Source organism: Aspergillus eucalypticola (assembly GCF_003184535.1).
Source record: "Aspergillus eucalypticola CBS 122712 chromosome Unknown BO83scaffold_18, whole genome shotgun sequence".
NCBI classification, from domain to species: Eukaryota; Fungi; Ascomycota; class Eurotiomycetes; order Eurotiales; family Aspergillaceae; genus Aspergillus; species Aspergillus eucalypticola.
The window spans coordinates 450,496-468,462 of record NW_020290292.1 but is presented as its reverse complement, the minus strand read 5'-3'; the positions used below and the strand labels follow the sequence as shown (position 1 = coordinate 468,462).

The following is a 17,967-nucleotide window of genomic DNA, read 5'->3' as shown; positions in this document are numbered from 1 at the left end:
AACGAGTTTCCTCGCACACAGTGCATTACCCCAAACAATGCACGGATACGGTAGAGACACATTCTTCTGCAACTGTCCGCAACAATTCCGACCGGCATGTCCAGCCTGCGATGACAGAATCCACCCTGTCACAGGCCAAGATCCGGTCGATCAATATTGTAGGTTACGGAAACGAGGTGTGAAACATCACGAGATCTCCGAAAGCTCTATTGAGTGTTTGTGTAGCATCTGCTTATCCGCCACACTGTCCCGCTTCCCCGGTGTTGCACAACACCAAGTAAAGTTTCACAATGCCCCCGATTTGTCTGGATGGCGCAGCGACGAAGGTAGTAAGAGGATAAAATTCAGATTTCGAAAATACATTCTTGTATGTGACACTCATGAAAGCTACTACTGTCAAGCATACTTCGTGTTCATAGTTTGCATGGAAAAAATGAACGGTTCGGAACAATGATAACAGCGAACAAGGAGGCAAGAAAGAGCAAATAAGAACAAAAGATGAGACAAGAAAAATGTAAAGAAACGCAACATGAACATAGAGAGAGAGAGAGAGATCGAGAAAATTGCAAACTCGATTGGGAGGTCGAGTGCTGGAGCCTGATAGCTATGTTATGGACAACAACATAGAGTGAGAAAGAAGGAACAAGATGCCAATGAATGAGAAGATCATGTGCAGTAGCTTAATGGCTAACCTGATGGAAAGCAACGCAGGAAAGAAACAAAAGAGGAAATTGCCAGTTTTATTAGGAGATTTCAGTGCGGTAGCCTGATAGTTGATGAAAGTAAAAGCAACATATGAAAGAATGAGGATGTTGCCAATTTGACTAGATCGAATACAGTAACCTGGTAGTCAATTAAAAGCAAAGCAACATAGGTTCAATCCATTCAAAAGAAGGTCAGGGAGGTGCGAAGGTAATGCCAGAGAAAACAGACATTTAAGAATACGGAACGTTAATGGTGAGGCGTCCAATCACTTGATTGTCAAGTTTTGCCTCGAACTCAATCTGGTTCTCAATAGGGAGGAAAGTGGTGGTAACTTTGTAACGAACCCTGCACTGCATCTGGTTGTTGATTGTTCTGTTCTCCCTCTTCTTTACTGGAACGTCCCCGAATCGAATTTCAATGGCACCCTTAGAGAACAAACCTAGGGTGGTTAGGCAGATAATATCTATGCAAAGAGACTGGTTGGCTAACCTTCGACGGTTCGGGGTGGGATTTCAGCGCCGGATGGGTATACGGACATGTAACGGGTGGCTGGTGTGGCACCGTTGAGGAAATATTCGATGAATTCCTCTGTTCGCACCGGGCCCTCGTCATACTTCTCACCCTTCAGACACCACACAGCTAGCACAGTCACGGCACACAAGGAAATCAAGGTGGTAAACTTGCCATTCTGAGGATCCAAGTCACTATCCCACAACGTATCTCACTACCGTCCACAGGGTCTCGTATGGGGACATTTTGTCCAATGTATAGCTGATTACCACATAGCCCGATGTGGATCGGGCAGTGGTGGATTGACAGTGTGTCTCTCTGGCCAAAGGCTGCGGCTCCGTAGACAACTGCTAGCTGTCTGGTAAGCGTTAGTTTTATACAATCTCATGTCATTACGAAATCACAGTCCACGTACGGCCTGGCGGGAGTAAGGACGGTCAGTCCACACTGGCTCAGCACATCGGTGGCAATTGAGTCTCTAACATAGCCATTATTTGCTCCGCCTCCGACTAAGTAAACGTGCTGTACATAGTGTCATCCTTCTGGACCTCTGTGTAGTGCGTCCCAGCAACTGGGGAACCCTTACCTTCAACAAGTTGCCAAAACCGGCTTTGGCCACGACACCAGCCTGGGCTCCAATGAGGCGAGCAGCCACCTTGACTACAGGGTCAAGGAATGATTTTAAATCTTCAGTGGTCAGCACGATTTGTCCTCTAGCACGATCATAGATGCCAGGATTATGAAAGTTTAATTCCATTGGGAGAGGTACACGAAACCTCGAACCCTGAATTTGCGCATCATCGGTCGTGAAACTCTGTAGGTGACCCCGAAAAGCGTGGATAAGCGGGCTATTTGGACCGATTTTCTCCAAAGGCTTGTTCCTGAATGCGTGCTTAAATCTTTCCTCCATTGTGCGGTAAAACTCCGCTTCTGCAGACAGCATTCCAGAGTTATCTTATCTGAAGACTTAGCATTGTTCTGTTGACACTCTTAATAGAAGGGTGAATACCTCCGACAGGCCGGGGCTGTCGAATGTAACGTCTGTGCCCTGTTGAAAGAATGACAACTGACCCCACATCCTTGAAGAGGCAAGGAATCAGCAGCCACTTTTGGTGACGTTGGTGCCATATGTAGCCAGAAAGCTAAATAAGTGCAGTAAGACGAAGAAGGGATGAAACTCACAACCGTTCCGCCGCCAACATCACATACAAGTATGGCGTCATTTTGCTAATCCGATCACCAACTGTTAGGAATATTAACAGCAAGAAAGCATTCTAAACAGCTTACCATTACCGTGTTCTTGGGTAAGTCAGATAGTATCTTGACGGCTGCCGCTACTGGCTCGGGAATAACGGTTAACCTATCTCCCTCGGACTTCGGTAATCCAGCATCACAGACAATTTGCGACATCAGATCGCGGGTTTTCTTTGTCCAGAAATCTGGGACTGTGATGATGTAGTGAACCGGTACCTGGTTGGAGTTCGGAAGCTTGCTTAATCTCTGACGGGTTTCCTTCGACACTTCATTTTCAGCATAACTCCACAATCCTTTGAGATAGTCTTGTATGACATCGCGAGCTTGCTTGCCGTCTGGTAGGTAGAAGACACCGTTACTCGCTATTGAATTCAGTATTGAATAAGGAAACTTGGTTTGATCCAAGTTTTCCTCAAGCTTGAGCTTAAAAAGAGAAGGGCATTGCTCGTTGCAACCTTTCACCATGGCCCCCCACCGAAACTCAGTGCCATAGTACTCGAGGACTGAAGGTACTTTCCCCTCTGCGTACAGCCTCTTGTCACCAGGCCACTTGCTAACATGTCCATCTTTGTCTGGCACACGCCATTGAGAAATATCTCTTACTGAGAATGCAATCCCTAGTGGTATCTCAATGTTAGCACAGTGCTTCGTCATGTGTAATCAGGGCATCAGCCGAGGTGACGTGCCTGTATATGTGGTCCCAAAATCAACACCAATTACTATGGTTGCTGGTGCTGCGGCGTTCTCAGTCATCGTAATCACTGTGTATGTGAAGTGTGTGAACAAATAAACAGAATGGTCGGAGCTGAGGTAGCTATGGACAGCACTAGCTTGGACGAAAGTTGTTGGGGGTGGATGGTTGCATTCTCCATATGGCGCCGGGGTCGGCAATGTCGTAAGGGGAGCTCTATATGATAGCTTCCGACCAAGCTTCAGGCCCAGTTGGAGTCATACGATGCAATTGCCGCTATGCCTGTCTCCAGCAAGTGGTGCACGGAACCAGAACATTTTACACATTACACAATAATAGCGGGGAGACAGACCCTCCTTGAGTTAATCTATCAGTCAATAGAGTGACAGTAATGCTGCTCTGTAACACAATAGGCAGAGGTCTGACAACCTGACAAGTAATTTTGTCTTGGTCGGTACCGTATTTGTAGTTGTACCCGAAGTTGAGCCCTCGGTATTTTTGATCTTCTGTTCGACCGTGTATTTGATGCTTTTAATTCGCCATGACTGACTGCGTGCACATAATGTCCAGGGTAGTGGCAACTAATTTCTATGCGCCACCGGCCTCAGAAAGGAAGACACGGATGGTTAAAGAAGGGAAAATCACTTAAATTAACCTTCGTCTCCATCTATCCATGAATGCTCTCGAATTCGAGTTCAGGGTGGCGGAAGAGCCATCCATTACCACTATCGTTCCTTTGTTTGACAAGGCGCTGACGGGGTTGTTACACGATCCCTCTGACTAACAAAGGACATGGATTAGTTAGGTACCGTTTTACCATTCCATTGGCCCATTGAGCAATAACAGAACGCTGCGATAACCCGAAATTGCCAGCTGAAGTGATGTAGGACAATCGAAGTGTATTTGTCGAATCGTAGGCTGGTCTAGCCTATGCCCCATTTTTGCCCTGTTCCCTTTCCCCCTTCCCCGCCCGCTTTCCTGAACCCTCACAATTCTGCGCAGCTTGATCTATCCTACCTGCATTGCCCTCTGCTAATGCTTTCTCCTTTTGCTGTATCCCAAAAGTCGGTCACATTTGTCTCTATCTACAATGGCAATAAAAGGTCCAACGATTAAGGAGAAGACGAACACCAAGGTAACTACAAAGACTAAACTCACATCTGCCCTTTCTTTCCCACGGCAGATTACAGAGATGATTCTGAAGTCTGATATCCAGAAACTTGCCTCCGGTTACCCTTCAGACCCACCATACAAACCACCCTCGAGTGTGAGACAGTATCGGACATCAAGAAAAGAGCTGGATTCCTCCTCAATCCGGAGATCGCCGCGTTTTCTAAATTCTGCAAAGGCTAAAGATGCTCAGCCTACCGAGGCGGATGATGCCCAAAATGCCGGCACTGACGACGCTGGTCTTACCGAGACAAATGATACCGATCCTGGCGGGCCTATGGCTGCTCATCCGACTGAGACCAAAGATGCTCATCATTTCGAGACTGAGGATGCCCTTGATACCGATGTTGAAGCTGTATCAATGACACTTGATGAGGTCAATGCGCTGAAGAAAGAGCACCAGAGGGCGCAGGAGAAGTGTCGTCAGACGAAAGACAAGTGTCGCAAGTTGAAGGAACAACATCGAAAGATGACTGAACAACACCAAAGAACAAAGAAACAGCGCCAAAGGATGAACATGCAGGAGAAACGGAGAAACAAAAAGTATCGAAAGATCAGAGAACTATACCAGCATGCGAAGCAAGGTCTCCGCGACATGGAAGCCATAACGGCTGACACACTGCACAAATACGAGTACTTGGCCGCCCACCATGGTGACTGGGGCTGCATGTCAGACCAGAAGTATGAAGAAGCATTTTTTAGAATGTTTCTCTCTTTGAAACACTGGGCGGAAAATCATGCTTATGAAGAAACCACGGTCTTGGAAAGCCTTCCAGAGAGCTACAAGCAAGACCTCGTCAAAGCCCTGGATGGCTACTGCGCTCAAGTCGACATGAGCGAAATACTCTCTGGTGTCAAGCTTGGTCGTGTATTTGGGTTTGAACTTGTCACCATGTTTCTTGTCAAAGATTGTCTTGAGCGGTTCTTCACAAACCCCTTCTGGTATATAGCCCCCCATCCAGGACAAGGTAGCGAGTACGACGAGGAAATCTTACCGAAGGCGACTCGCTGTGGTACTATGCTTAATGAATTACTTAAGGAATTCGACAATGGTAAACCGGTCCTTCCCTCGCATTTGATTTCACTACTAACAGGCCATCTTGTATAGACGGCCAGCGAGAGTTATTGGCTCAATCTTGGCGTCTATGGACAGCCCGCCTTTGCAATAAAAAGGTAATGGATCGCCGGAACAATTTCGCCGAAAGAATGATGTCACGCCGAAAACTCATGGTCGAGGCAATGGTTGCGCAGGTTCTGAATAACGAGCTATTGAAACCGCTCCTTAGACCCCCTGCGGATGGACAGAAGGATGATATTGTCAAGAGAATACTGGATGCAGCATACCTTAAAGCCGCGGAGCTCTCTGTGCAGCTCTCGATGGATGATCATTACGTGGAGTTTCGAGACTTGCGCAATATCGGACAGGTCTACGACCCTTCGAATACAGAAACCAAGTTAAATAACGCCTACTATGAGGAGGGAGATCACTTGTATGGTCACCGGATATTGTGCATGCTATTCCCAGCCATTTATGTTTGTGGGGGGTTTGCCACTCCTGACTACCGAGAACTTATTTTCAAAGCAGATGTGTTCGTAGAAGAGGGAACTACATCTACGAATAAGGACTCAACTAACGGTGGGAAGGCCTAACTTCACAAGTCTTCCGAACAGAATTCTCATTCATATTTCGACCTTTGCTCGCCTATATATTATGGTAGCCCGGACGGCTCACATTGAATAGTTACTACGTCTCATATAACTCAAAATACAATAACAGAGTTCTATTGCTATAGCCACTAGAGGTTCCCTTAACAATCTTGCCGAGACTCCACCTGACTTTCTGACAACTACCACATCCAATATAGTAGGGTACTATTCTGCGACTGTCAACCTTTAGAATACAAGTGTATGTGTAATTTTCGATATTCCGCTAGGCTGAGAAGAAGGTTCAAGTGTAGTGCGGTGCTATAACTCCTGGCATTGTTCTACGTGGTGGATTGCCACTTGATCTAATGACTATTTAACAGCTCAATATTGACAGAGATAATTTGGCATTTTGAAAACAGAACTTCCATGGTTTGTATTGATTAAAATTGTACATCTATACTATCCAAAAGTGCTTCCCAGCTCATGAGGTCAGGTGCCATTGTAGCACCCCCCAACCAGCCCGCTAAGATTCGTTGGTGATTCCGTATCAAGCATAGCCTCCCACAACAATTCGACTATCTCTTGCTGCGCCTTCTCATGTTTCCTAAAACATGCCAACCAAGGGGGACAATCCGTTGGCTCATCTCTTGCACTTATTCCAGTCTTCCCTTCCAATTGTGTCTCATTTTGGAGAACAACCTCGCACCAGGCAATAATATACCTCAATTCGTCGAGATGCTCCTGATAACTTTCGACATTAAACTTATCAAGGTACTGAGCACGGGTACGGAGGCTCATATTACCGAGAAAACTTGGTAGACAGAGATTTTGGAAGAATCTTTTCTCGTGGGAAGCTTTCTTATGGAAGAAAAAATCAATACACCACTGAATCATTGGGGTATTGTGCGGGGTGTCAAAGTCAATCTTGGCAGCCATAAGTTCTAGAATATCCACCCAAATGGGAGTAAACTTAGTCCACTCACAGGCCTGCTCCCACACGCATTTAAATGAGCCTATATCGACCTTGCTACCACACTGGAGCAGATATTTGGCATTCGCTTCTTTGTGTGATCCTAGAGCTAGGTTCAACGGTGAGTATAAGTCATACCAACCTCGCGGAACATCGACATTCGGAACAAGGTCTGGACCAGGCTTAATAACTTTGTCTAAACAACCATTGGTCCACCCTATTGCTCCTGCGTGTAGCAGGTTTGGTGCACGAGAGATTATCGCCTCCAGGAGATCAGGAGTGCCTTCGGAAGCAGCATAATGTAGTATTGTTGCATCAGTAAAATCTGTGAGGGATAGCCTTCCAGAGTAGGTGCTGTGCATTTTCATATAATTCTTCAAGACGAGGTCAATCAAAGAGCTGGGGGGTCCGTGAAACCTGCATGATTCGATAACATAAGCGAGTGAAAAGGGTGTGGCACCAGCATCTAGGAGAGCCTCTGCCATTAGTGGACAGATATTCTTCGTAGAACCCAACAAACTATCGAAAGTACCTGGCGGGCCGCCTCTAGTGCAAGGTAGTCTAGGGTCAGCACCGTTTTGCAGCAGGATTTTGACCATTTCGACATCCTTGTAATCTGTAGCTCTGTGCAACAGTGAACTTGGACCGTCGTAATTGAATTTAACATCATATTCATCACCTTCGTCATTTTCATCATTGCCGTCACTGTCGTCGCTGTCGTCGCTGTCGTCGCTGTCGTCGCTGTCGATTCTGTTGTCGCCGTCGGTACTGTTGACCTTGTTATCCTTGTCATCACTTCCATCACTTTCAGGTAGGTATAAGTTAGGATCAAGACCTGCGGACAAGTATGATCTTAAACAGCTATTCCTTCCCCGCGAAATGACCACTTCAATTCGGGTCCTGGGCACATATATTAGGAACTCTTTATATTCCCAGCGATCCATTTCCTTACTCCACAACGGGGTCCCTGGCTGTTTAGGCCGGTTCAGCAGCCTCTTGATTGAACCAGCATCCAAGTCAATCTTTTCCCCTCCCTTGTATGCGTCAACAGATGTATACTCTAAAGCATGCTCTGTCACCCGCTCAGTGCAGTTGCGACGGAGGACTAAGTTGAGCCTCTTGCAGGTCCCCGACAAGTGGACAACAGACGGGGTGTCCAAATATTGCACACATTCAAAAACCAGCTCCACAGGCAAATCTGAAAGATAATACCCGGGATATGACATTTTGACTGATAGAAGTGACGTTCAGAAGAGAGTGAAGGCTCAAATTGCAGGATTGATAGGTGAGTGGGTTTCTTATGGGCATCCGATGCAAGTGTTAAATGAAACATCAAGTCAGTGTTTAAATAGAACATATTGCTCTTATTCGTGTGATAACTGATGCTTCAAAACTTGGAAGGAGTTCGTATCATGTTGGAGATTTCCTTTTGCAACAAGGTGGCTTCGTGGCTCCTTTTATGATTTGAAAGGGTGGGTACAGGATCAGAATATTTATCCCTATGTAATACCTTAACCTGTCGGACATACACAAAACAGATCGCGCAGACGAAAGAATAAAATTCAAGTAGTAGCATAACAAACCGAGACCACATTACACCGTCTTCAAAGGCATGAGGATATCTTCCTTGTACAAAGTAAGAGACAGTAATTCTGTGGGATAAGATGCTCTTTCATCACGTTCTCTCCCAAGCACACAATGAAATCAAGTAAAGCAACCCTGTGGTCCCTGTTCTCTTTGTCCCAAATATTTCCAGCTCACCTCTCTTTGTTGCTCATGGTTGATCCCACTACTTCCTGTGAGTCATATGGCACAAAGTTTCATGTGTACGCTACTTTCCACATCCTGGCAAATGGGTGATCTACAAAAGAGATGTTGGTTGGCAAGATACCGAACCTTTGCCCTACTCAGTGCTAATAACCTTCAATCCGACAGATGGATATACCAAGCGGCGGAGACACCCGCGAAAGCATTATAAGTAATACAGCCCTTAATGTGCCGCCATCGACAATTACTATCAGGATTTCTTGTATTACAAGATGGATACATAAGATATAGTATAAGATGATCTATGAGCAGGATTTTATAGGTAGAAAGCATGTATTTCTAGCCAATAGTACGTTCTCAGAGCACCATCCATTATTTCTGGGCCTTTGACATTGACAAGTCTTCTTTATCAGGGTACACATTATTGCAAAGCCCGCTTATGTGGCCATGAGGCTTACAGCTGGGAGTCCGTATAGTACATTAAACATACGATTGTAAACATTATACATTGTTATTCGAGATGATCATGTTTGCTTCGATGGAGGCTACTTGCGTATTAATTATCTCTATGCGAGAGGTCCTACATGATATTGCAACAGATAAATGAAGATAGCTAAATAACGTGACGGCTGTAGAATTCATGGATAAAATTTCCATATACTAGGTCTATACCTTTTAGTCCAAAAACGTTCGACATGTTTCAAGTACAATTGGGAACTTTCCCAAAACGAACTGCCTCATTAACCGCAGATATCAGCAAGTCTCTATGGCAAATCCACGGCAGCCTCGTGCCTCGGTTCCAGAATCTTTTCAAGCCCTTTCACTTTTTGTTCAACATAGTCACGTTCTTTCGCTTTCTCAAGTTCCTGGATGATCTTAAGGTTGATAGACCTATCTCTGGATACTCTTCGATCCAAAGCCTGCCACCAACTAGGCTTCAACCGGTCAAGGTTGTCCTCCAGCTCCTGAAGTTTTATTCTCGCTACAGTTAATCTCACTTCATATCTCCTGAAATCAAGCCTGCGCGCATAGAGCAACCGGCTACGCCGACTCATCTTCCGGAATAAAGCAGGCAGATATAAACTTCCATCCTCTGCATTTTCTCATTGAACAGACCACGCCTCATCACGCAAAATCTTCTCAAGAGTCGAAGCGGCCTCCACGCTGTCAAGATCAAGCTTGCTTGCCATTCTCTGCACATAACCAACCCATAGAAGCTTCCATGCTCTCCATCCTGGACTTTCGTATGGAAATTCCACTCTATCCCCGCCGCGTCCCGTTTTGCATATTTGGATTGCGTCTTCTAGGGAATAAAAGGTTGGCTTGCTTCCCACGTCGAGTAAGTACCCAACATTCATCGTGATACCACTAGAAATTGCTACGTCTAGGGCCGGTTGGTGTCTGATGGGGTATCTCGTCGAATCAAGAATTGCTTGGGCGTGTAATTGTTCTGGTGCATGGGAGAGTATAGTCTTCAACAGTTGACGATTGTCACTTCCAGCAGCAATGTGGAGCAAAGATATGCCTCTCCATGTGCGATGGATATCCAGGCCATTCCTGAGTGCAACCTCAAGAAAATGTGGGGCGTTTGGAATGCCACATAGTTGCCGAGCCACTATCAGTTCTGAAAAAATGACACCGAGTTGAAGGAATGATAACATCGTTTTTCCCCAATTATCTACCGGCTTCTCCGCGTGGATATATAGCCCCACCTCATCCAACATAGACCATTCTGACGGGAGCTCCGGCCTTCGCCGGGGTTCGGCCCCCTTCTGGAATAGAAATTCAACCATATCAGAATAATTAGATATAGCGGCTATAAATAGTAGTGACCCCATTCCGTGTCCTGCTGATACAATATCGGGGTTAACGCCTGCATCGATATACGCCTCAAGAATTCTCTGGCGATTGTTCAGAACAACGGCTTGAATCCGAAGCAACATCTTTCTGAGTGGGAGATCATCGGGGGTGGCTAATCTGCACATATCCCCAGGGGGGCCAGGAATTCCGGAAAGTTTAGGGTAGCGAGATATCCAAGAGTTAACAAAATACTCAAATTCTGTGATTGCATGTTGAGATGCCTCCCAGGAATATCTCTCTCGTAGGAGCACCTTGAGACTTTTGCAAGTGCTTGATAAGTGGACGGCGGATAAAGTGTCCAGATATTGGGTAAACCGTACCAATATCTCGCGTGGGAGCATTCCCAGATGGCAGCTGACTTCATTCATGGTAAAGGTAGACTTGATTGATGCGAAGAAGTAGGTCAAATGCTTCTAATGATGCTTCTGGGCAAGATGAACACAGATATGACAGCTAACGAGAACGTAAGAAGACGAGTAACAGAGCGCATTATATGTACATTGGCCTACTCCTGACAATGTACTTGAGCAGATGTTGTATGGATGAAATTACCTATGATGAATAGTGAAATAAAGAGATCTTGAAGCCTGCTTGAGAAATATAGGACAGCGTGCAACCGCGGAAGATGGAGTGCTCTTAACAGCCACGTAATGAAGTAGCCTCGTCTCATTCACACTTTTGTGGAATAAGCAGTGTAATGATCGCAACAGAGGGTTTTTTTTCCTACTTGTTTGTTCACCAGCTGCCGTGTTGTTGACGGCGTTGTCCGGGAAAGATCTATTTATTCTTGCACTGGCGCTTAGAAGAATAGCACGAATCATGCATTACCCAAAGTCTTTCCTATGTGCGTAGTTTCTGTGTGTTCAATTTATCGACTCAGCCACGCCTCACATCAAAGGCATCTGGTCAATAAAGGCATGCTCTGCGGGTAATCGACCATCCCGAGGCCTAGTTGACGCCACATTAAGCCAGAATTCATGACGGAGAGATCACCCGCAACAGCAGCTATGGGGAAGAGCCGCAACAATTGCAAACCTGATTGTAGTGAGTAGTTTTGACTGCTCAACTAAATATGAATTGGTAAACTTTCATGAGGCTTGCTCCCCGCGCAGGTAATCAAGATCACAAGGGAACAACCGGTCACTGCACTGATCGGGAACACAGCAAAAGACAGTCTTCCAACCAAACGTTAAATTTGCGATGCTGCGATGCAGCTTCCAAGTTGGTTGCTACGTGACAAGTTCCTTCCGGGAAGAGAAACTCAATCCTTGCTGTTTCATGATTTTCTGCAACACAACCATGGTTCCGTACAAAGCCACAAAGGGGAATATGTCACCGGAATCAACGAACAAGTAAAGTTCAGCCACATCATTCTTCTTTTTTTATGTATACCTTCCTCGTGGGGTATCATTCCCGCCTATCAGTCTGACAACTGACGGTTATAGGGACAGCTGCCTTGGAGAATCCACGATCTGTGCGCACCGATATTGTTTTGAGAGGCTGGAACTAGTTCCAGTCAACCATTAAAATATGGTGGGCGTTCGGGAATCGTCACAATGCGCGCATGGCAAATCATCATGGTGATTTCATCTGATTGTACATATCAATGAAGTGATGAAGGGTTTTTAATATGGCAGGACTGCATGAAAGAAATAGATGTTCCACTGAATCTATCCACCAGGAGCATTCAAGATCTTTTGACTACTCTCTCAAGTTCGAAAGGGCCTTTGTACGGCCGACATACCGGGCAAAGTCATGGACTCTCTTTTCTCTCATAACGTCGCTATCGATCCGGGAGCCCTGGCAATAGATGATGGAGAACATCAATGGTCGTATTCAGACCTCGACCGTGAAGTCCAGCGTATCGCATCCCTTCTGAAGACCCTGGACCTACCTCCAGAGGAGCCAATTTGTATCTTGCAAGGTGCGGGCAGTGAGACCATCATTGCCCAACTCGCAGTCATCCGGGCGGGCTTGACATGCGTTCCCCTCGAGCCTTCGATTCCAACTAGTCGTTTGATGAACCTCCTGAAAGATGTCGGAACACAGTACATTCTATCTAACCATACATTGGATATTGACAATGATATGGTCATTATCCCCATCAGTGGCGAATACCACCCACTTACGAAGGCAGTCCGACCGGAGACAGCCAGTGTTAAGCGTGTGCAATTGAAGGGTCTGCCCAACTGTGATTATCGAAGTCATATCCTGTATACATCAGGGTCCAGTGGAAAGCCAAAAGCGGTTCAGATTCCCGAGAGTGGCATCCTTCACCTTATGTTCAAAAGTCCTGCCACGCCGCTTCTGCCATCGGACCGTATGAGCGTATTTAACAATCCGGGCTTCGATATGTCAATTTTTGAAATATTCGTCGCTCTAATGTCAGGCTCCACGCTGGTCATAGTACCCCGGCCGGTAATTACGGATCCGTTGGAAGCTAAGAGTTTCATCGCACGGAAAAATATATCTGTATCTTTCCTAACTACTTCACTCTTCTCAGTAATTGCACAAGCATGTTCCAGTGCGTTTACTGGGTTGAGACATGTCCTCATTGCTGGTGAAGTAGCCAATATGGCCAGCGTGAAGGCTGTCCTTGAATCGCCTAATACACCTCAACATCTTTGGAACGCATACGGCCCTACTGAAACGACGATCGTGTCAACAATGCATTCAGTTACGGCAGATGACTTGTGCCACGACAGTATCTGCATTGGTGCACCATTCGGCGATACAAGGTTTTTCCTTGCTGATGACCACCTCAATATCATAACCGAGCCCGGAAGCATCGGCGAGATACTCCTAGGCGGACCTGGCCTGACGGCAGGATATATTGGACGTCCTAAAGAAAATGAGGAGCGATTTTTCGTCGATAAAGCAGGGTACCGACTCTACCGAACCGGTGACTTTGCCAAGTGGCGTCCCGACGATCCATCTTTGCTCGAGTTCATCGGTCGTGTAGACCTGCAGGTTAAGCAGTGCGGTTTTCGCGTCGAACTTGGCGAGATCGAGCAGTCATTCCTTAGTAGTAACCGGCTACTAGCCGCGACGGTGTGTCAAATTCAGCCAGAAACTGCCGAAGACGAACCTTTCCTCGTTGCATTTCTCATTCCGGCTGTTGCTAGTACTGTTCAAGCTACAGACATGCTGGAGTTCATTAAGCAAAAGGCACCAGTTTACGCTGTGCCGCGGGATATTGTCTTCTGCCCGCACTATCCCCTAACAGACCATGGCAAGGTTGATCGCAAGGCATTAGCGAGGCAGTATACCACCCACTGTACCAAGATCCAGGAAGTTCATCCAACGAATGAAGACCCAACCACCACAGCAAACCTACTCCGAAAGATCTGGACCTCCGTTCTCGGCCAACAGCAAATCCACGACGAAGATAATTTCTTCTCCACTCTTCGAGGATCGTCCCTTCAGGCGGCTGCTGTGATCTCCAGAACCAGGAGGCAATTCGGAAACACCGTCTCCATGCGTACATTGTACGAAAGCCCCCGACTGACGGACCTAGCCAACCGCATCGACAACTCCATTCAAGACAACAATCCCAACGACCTCGACCGCTGGATGACAGACGCCCACACAGCCGATGATCTCCACACCGTCTCAAATTGGCAAGCTGCCGAAGAAGGCCGCATCTTTCTCACAGGCGCAACAGGGTTCGTAGGCGCCCACTTCCTCAGCCGCTGTCTCGCAATGCCCACCATCAAGGAAGTCGTCTGTCTAGTGCGAGGAAAATTCGGCATCTCAGCCAGCGAAAGGGTCCAATCAGTCCTGGAACGCTACAACCTCTGGGATAAGACCTCACACTGTATCCACAAACTCACCGTCCTCAACGGCGACATCACCATGAGACATCTCGGTCTAACTGAGGACATGTTCATCTGGCTGACCAACTGGGCCAGCGTGGTCTTCCACCTCGCCGCGAAAGTCAACTACCTGGAACCATATGCCGCGCACTACGATGATAATGTCCTCGGAACCCGCCACGTCATGGAAGTGGCTACCTCCGGTCGCCGCAAGGCGTTCATGTACATGTCTAGTATTGACGTCTTCGGGCCAACCGGCCACGTCCTAGGCACGGAGAAGGTCCTCGAGGACGGTCCGCTGGAGCCGCATCTCCACACACTGAAATATGAGCTCGGCTATGCGGCTACAAAATGGGTCTCGGAGATGATGGTGCGTCGGGCGCGCGATCAGGGTCTGGCAGCTATGATTTTTCGTCCGGGGTTTATTTTAGGCGATGTCGAGCAGGGGTGTGGGAATCCGGATGATTTCTTCGCTCGGTTCGTCATGGGATGTATCCAGGTTGGTGCGTTTCCGCATCTTCCTAATCAGCGCATGGAGTATGTGTCTGCGGATTATGTGTGTGATTCGGTGCTGCATATTGCTGCTAATAATGGAAATCTCGGAAAGACGTACAACCTCGTTTCTCCTGATGAGGCGGACTCGGTCGATCTTGAAGAGACGTGGCGGATTATGAACCAGGCAGGGTATCCGGTTGAACTGGTGGAATATTGGGACTGGGTGCGTTTGCTGCAGGAAAGGGGTGGCCCTGATAATCCGTTGGTGCCGTTAATGTCGCTGTTGCAGGAGACAGTGCAGGATGGGCTGTCGTGGTTGGAGATGCACAAGAATACGACGCGTTATGATTGTTCCAATACGGTTGCGGCGTTGAGGGATGCGCCGGGGATCAGATATGTGCAGTTTGATGTGGAAATGTTGACCAGGTTGCTGTGTTTTTGGAGTCGGAAGGGTTTTTACCAGTTGTGACTATTATTCTCTTTTCCGTTCTGTATATGCATTAGGTACATTTTAAAACTTTATAGAATAGAGCATGCTTCATGTGCATAAAGACTGGCTCAGCACGAGATGAATTCATAAAGCGGAGACTAAAGAGCAATGCAAAAAGCTAACATGTCACCAATATTCATCGATACAATCTCCCAACCCCTTAAACCAAATCTATATTCTAGCCACTGATAAGTACTTACAACCGACTCGGAACAAAGTACGGGATGTTCTTCGACTCGTACAGATCCTTGTGGTCAGCCTTGATAATATCCGCTCCCTAGATGCTCGTTAGTCCTCACATCATTGAATAATGACAATATGAGAGGAAATATCACTAACCTTCTCGCCAATCATGTATACCGAGTTCTGGATCCGACAGTCCGGAATCACAGGGATGACAGAGGCATCTGCAATGCGGAGATTGCGCACTCCGTGCACGCGGAGCTTCGAGTCAACCACACCTTGGTGGATGCTCTTGGAAAGACGGGCAGTGCCGCATGGGTCTAACATACCATCATTAGTATCCACGTTTAATAGGAACGAAGTACTGTTGAGACTTACGGAATCCAGTCTGGCTGCGATCCAAAACAGCGCGCTTCATCTCATCATCCGACTGAAGAGGCATTTTCCATGGGTACTCCGACAGGACAATATCCTTGAAGCCGGCACCGCTGGTCAGGAGATCATAAGTCCATCTGACACCCTCGCGCATAGCCAGGATATCGAGGTCATTGCCGAAGAAGTTGAGGTTGATGTTAGGTTGCACCAATGGGTTCGAGTTGTTGAGCGTCACCTCGCCCTCTGACAAGGGGCGCAGCAAATCGACAATCACAGTCATGTGGTTTCCCTCTTCCGGGACGGGATAGTGCCATTGGAAGGCGGTGCTGAACATGCCGACGAAGTCGAGCTCGAAGTGAGGTTGTCCTGCGGGTCCAAAGGGGTCCAGTCCACCGTTGGCAGCCTTAGCCTCACGGTAGGCGGGGTATTTCTCGAGACGTTGGTCGATGCGAGGGAAGCCGACGAGTTCCAAAAGTCCGGAACTGATGGGACCGGTCTTGTCTTTCTTGTACTGGGCGATGGCTGCGTTGTTGGTGGGGCCGGGGCGGAGAATGTGGTCTTCCAGACCGTAGCCGTCTTTAAGGCGGAGGACGAAGGGTACGATGGGGTGGTCGAGAAGATGCTGGCCCACGTGGGGAGATTCGACGATAGGAGTGATGTTGTGTTTGGCTAGCTCTGCGGCGGGACCGATTCCACTCAACATCAGGAGCTTGGGGGTCTCGAATACACCCTGGGAGAGGATCACTTCGCGGCTGGCGTAGACGCTGATCTCAGTGTTGTAGGCTTCACTGACCACGGTCACTCCGGAGCAGACACGAGTGACGGGGTCGATGATCAGCTGCTTCGAGTGGGCTCCGTAGAGGATGGTCACGTTAGGCTTATCCTTCAGGTAGAGGAAGCTGCCTTGGCGCTGGCCGTTATAGATGGTGTCCACGCAGTGGGTGAGACCGCGCATCTCACCGGAGTAGATATCCTCGGTCAGTTTCTCGCCCTTGGAGACCCACGCTTGGGTCAGTGCGTCACGGAAGGGTTGCATTTCGGGGACCAAGTCGGCATGGGCGATCTGGACGGGGCCTCCGGTTCCGATCTTGCTTAGCTCGGCCGGGTAGAGCTTCTCATCATCATGATACGTTGCGCACTTGCGGAGATACTCCACGCAGTTGTCCCAAGTCCAGTCGTGGCCGCCAAAGGCCTCCCAGTCATCAAAGGTGGGCTTGGAGCCGGGAATCCAGGTGAAGTAATTGGCACAAGAACTTCCACCCAGCGCCTTACCACGAGTGTTAGGCTTTTCGACACGCTCGTAGTCGTCGCGCTTGATCATAGTGGTCTTGTAGGCCCAGTCATACTTGCTTCCTCGGAGGTTGAAGGCCTTGGAGGGAGTGGTGATTTCGTCGACCTGGTCAGGGTTGGGAATACCGGCTTCGACGACCAGGACGCGAACATTGGGGTTTTCAGCGAGGCGACCAGCTACTGCATTGCCTGCCGTGCCACCACCGACGACGATGAAGTCGTATTCGTTGCCGTTGGATACCATTGCCATGATGATGGATGGGATCAAAAAGATGAGATCGATGATGTTTATGAGAAAGATTGTAGGAAAGAGTAGTAGAGATGCGATGAGATGAACTGTGATGATGCTGACGGAAAGAGAGCATCAACAAGCGATGCATCTATCGTATTTATATTCATCATCCTTAATCTTTTCATCGATGAGACCTTTTTTTCTATGTCTGCCGACATCCGAGTCATCGCCGTATAGTCGAAAAACATGCAGCTTTGGTGCCTGAGAGGGCTTAGTGGATTCGGCAGCGCCCGGTGAGGGGAGGCCCACCGTTCTACTGTAGCTGCGATGGCATTGTAGATCTGATCTCCAAAGGTCTAGGCGTTAGATCGTGTTTTGCTTGATCGATATGTTTTTTTACCCCTCATGCGGGGACAATTCAAAGCAAGTTGAGTAGGGACAGTTCTACTATGAGGGTAAAATAGCTGAACCCTGACCGGCAGTGCGGCATCCACGGGACGCAGCTGTCAAGGT

The 17,967-nt window shown here is 47.7% G+C and overlaps 6 protein-coding genes across 6 annotated transcripts; 2 read left to right on the top strand and 4 right to left on the bottom strand.

The window, feature by feature from the left end:
• Positions 1 to 935: 935 nt before the first annotated feature.
• On the bottom strand, positions 936 to 3,123 carry BO83DRAFT_390397 (Hsp70 family protein; the record flags this gene model as incomplete). Its single annotated transcript, XM_025532855.1, has 8 exons — positions 936 to 1,144; positions 1,195 to 1,344; positions 1,431 to 1,573; positions 1,631 to 1,737; positions 1,802 to 2,145; positions 2,225 to 2,357; positions 2,398 to 2,442; positions 2,503 to 3,123. The coding sequence occupies 8 exons, from the start codon at positions 3,121 to 3,123 to the stop codon at positions 936 to 938; spliced, it is 1,752 nt and encodes a 583-aa protein (XP_025386463.1).
• A 1,568-nt stretch (positions 3,124 to 4,691) lies between these two features.
• BO83DRAFT_316653 (uncharacterized protein) lies at positions 4,692 to 5,980 on the top strand (the record flags this gene model as incomplete). The annotated part of the gene is made up of 2 exons (XM_025527670.1): positions 4,692 to 5,382; positions 5,439 to 5,980. 2 exons carry the CDS (start codon positions 4,692 to 4,694, stop codon positions 5,978 to 5,980), a joined length of 1,233 nt encoding a protein of 410 aa, XP_025386462.1.
• Positions 5,981 to 6,466: 486 nt separating this feature from the next.
• On the bottom strand, positions 6,467 to 8,173 carry BO83DRAFT_400290 (uncharacterized protein; the record flags this gene model as incomplete). Its single annotated transcript, XM_025533387.1, has 2 exons — positions 6,467 to 7,652; positions 8,097 to 8,173. The coding sequence occupies 2 exons, from the start codon at positions 8,171 to 8,173 to the stop codon at positions 6,467 to 6,469; spliced, it is 1,263 nt and encodes a 420-aa protein (XP_025386461.1).
• A 1,305-nt stretch (positions 8,174 to 9,478) lies between these two features.
• Positions 9,479 to 10,657, bottom strand: BO83DRAFT_409477 (uncharacterized protein; the record flags this gene model as incomplete). The annotated part of the gene is made up of 2 exons (XM_025534137.1): positions 9,479 to 9,805; positions 9,827 to 10,657. 2 exons carry the CDS (start codon positions 10,655 to 10,657, stop codon positions 9,479 to 9,481), a joined length of 1,158 nt encoding a protein of 385 aa, XP_025386460.1.
• A 1,642-nt stretch (positions 10,658 to 12,299) lies between these two features.
• BO83DRAFT_448439 (NRPS-like enzyme) lies at positions 12,300 to 15,589 on the top strand. Its single transcript, XM_025536682.1, has one exon. It carries the CDS (start codon positions 12,330 to 12,332, stop codon positions 15,351 to 15,353), a length of 3,024 nt encoding a protein of 1,007 aa, XP_025386459.1. The 5' UTR covers positions 12,300 to 12,329; the 3' UTR covers positions 15,354 to 15,589.
• BO83DRAFT_379878 (GMC family oxidoreductase) lies at positions 15,344 to 17,865 on the bottom strand. The gene is made up of 3 exons (XM_025531607.1): positions 15,936 to 17,865; positions 15,714 to 15,877; positions 15,344 to 15,651 (listed from the first exon to the last, which is right to left on the bottom strand). Exons 1-3 carry the CDS (start codon positions 17,470 to 17,472, stop codon positions 15,571 to 15,573), a joined length of 1,782 nt encoding a protein of 593 aa, XP_025386458.1. The 5' UTR covers positions 17,473 to 17,865; the 3' UTR covers positions 15,344 to 15,570.
• Positions 17,866 to 17,967: the final 102 nt, after the last annotated feature.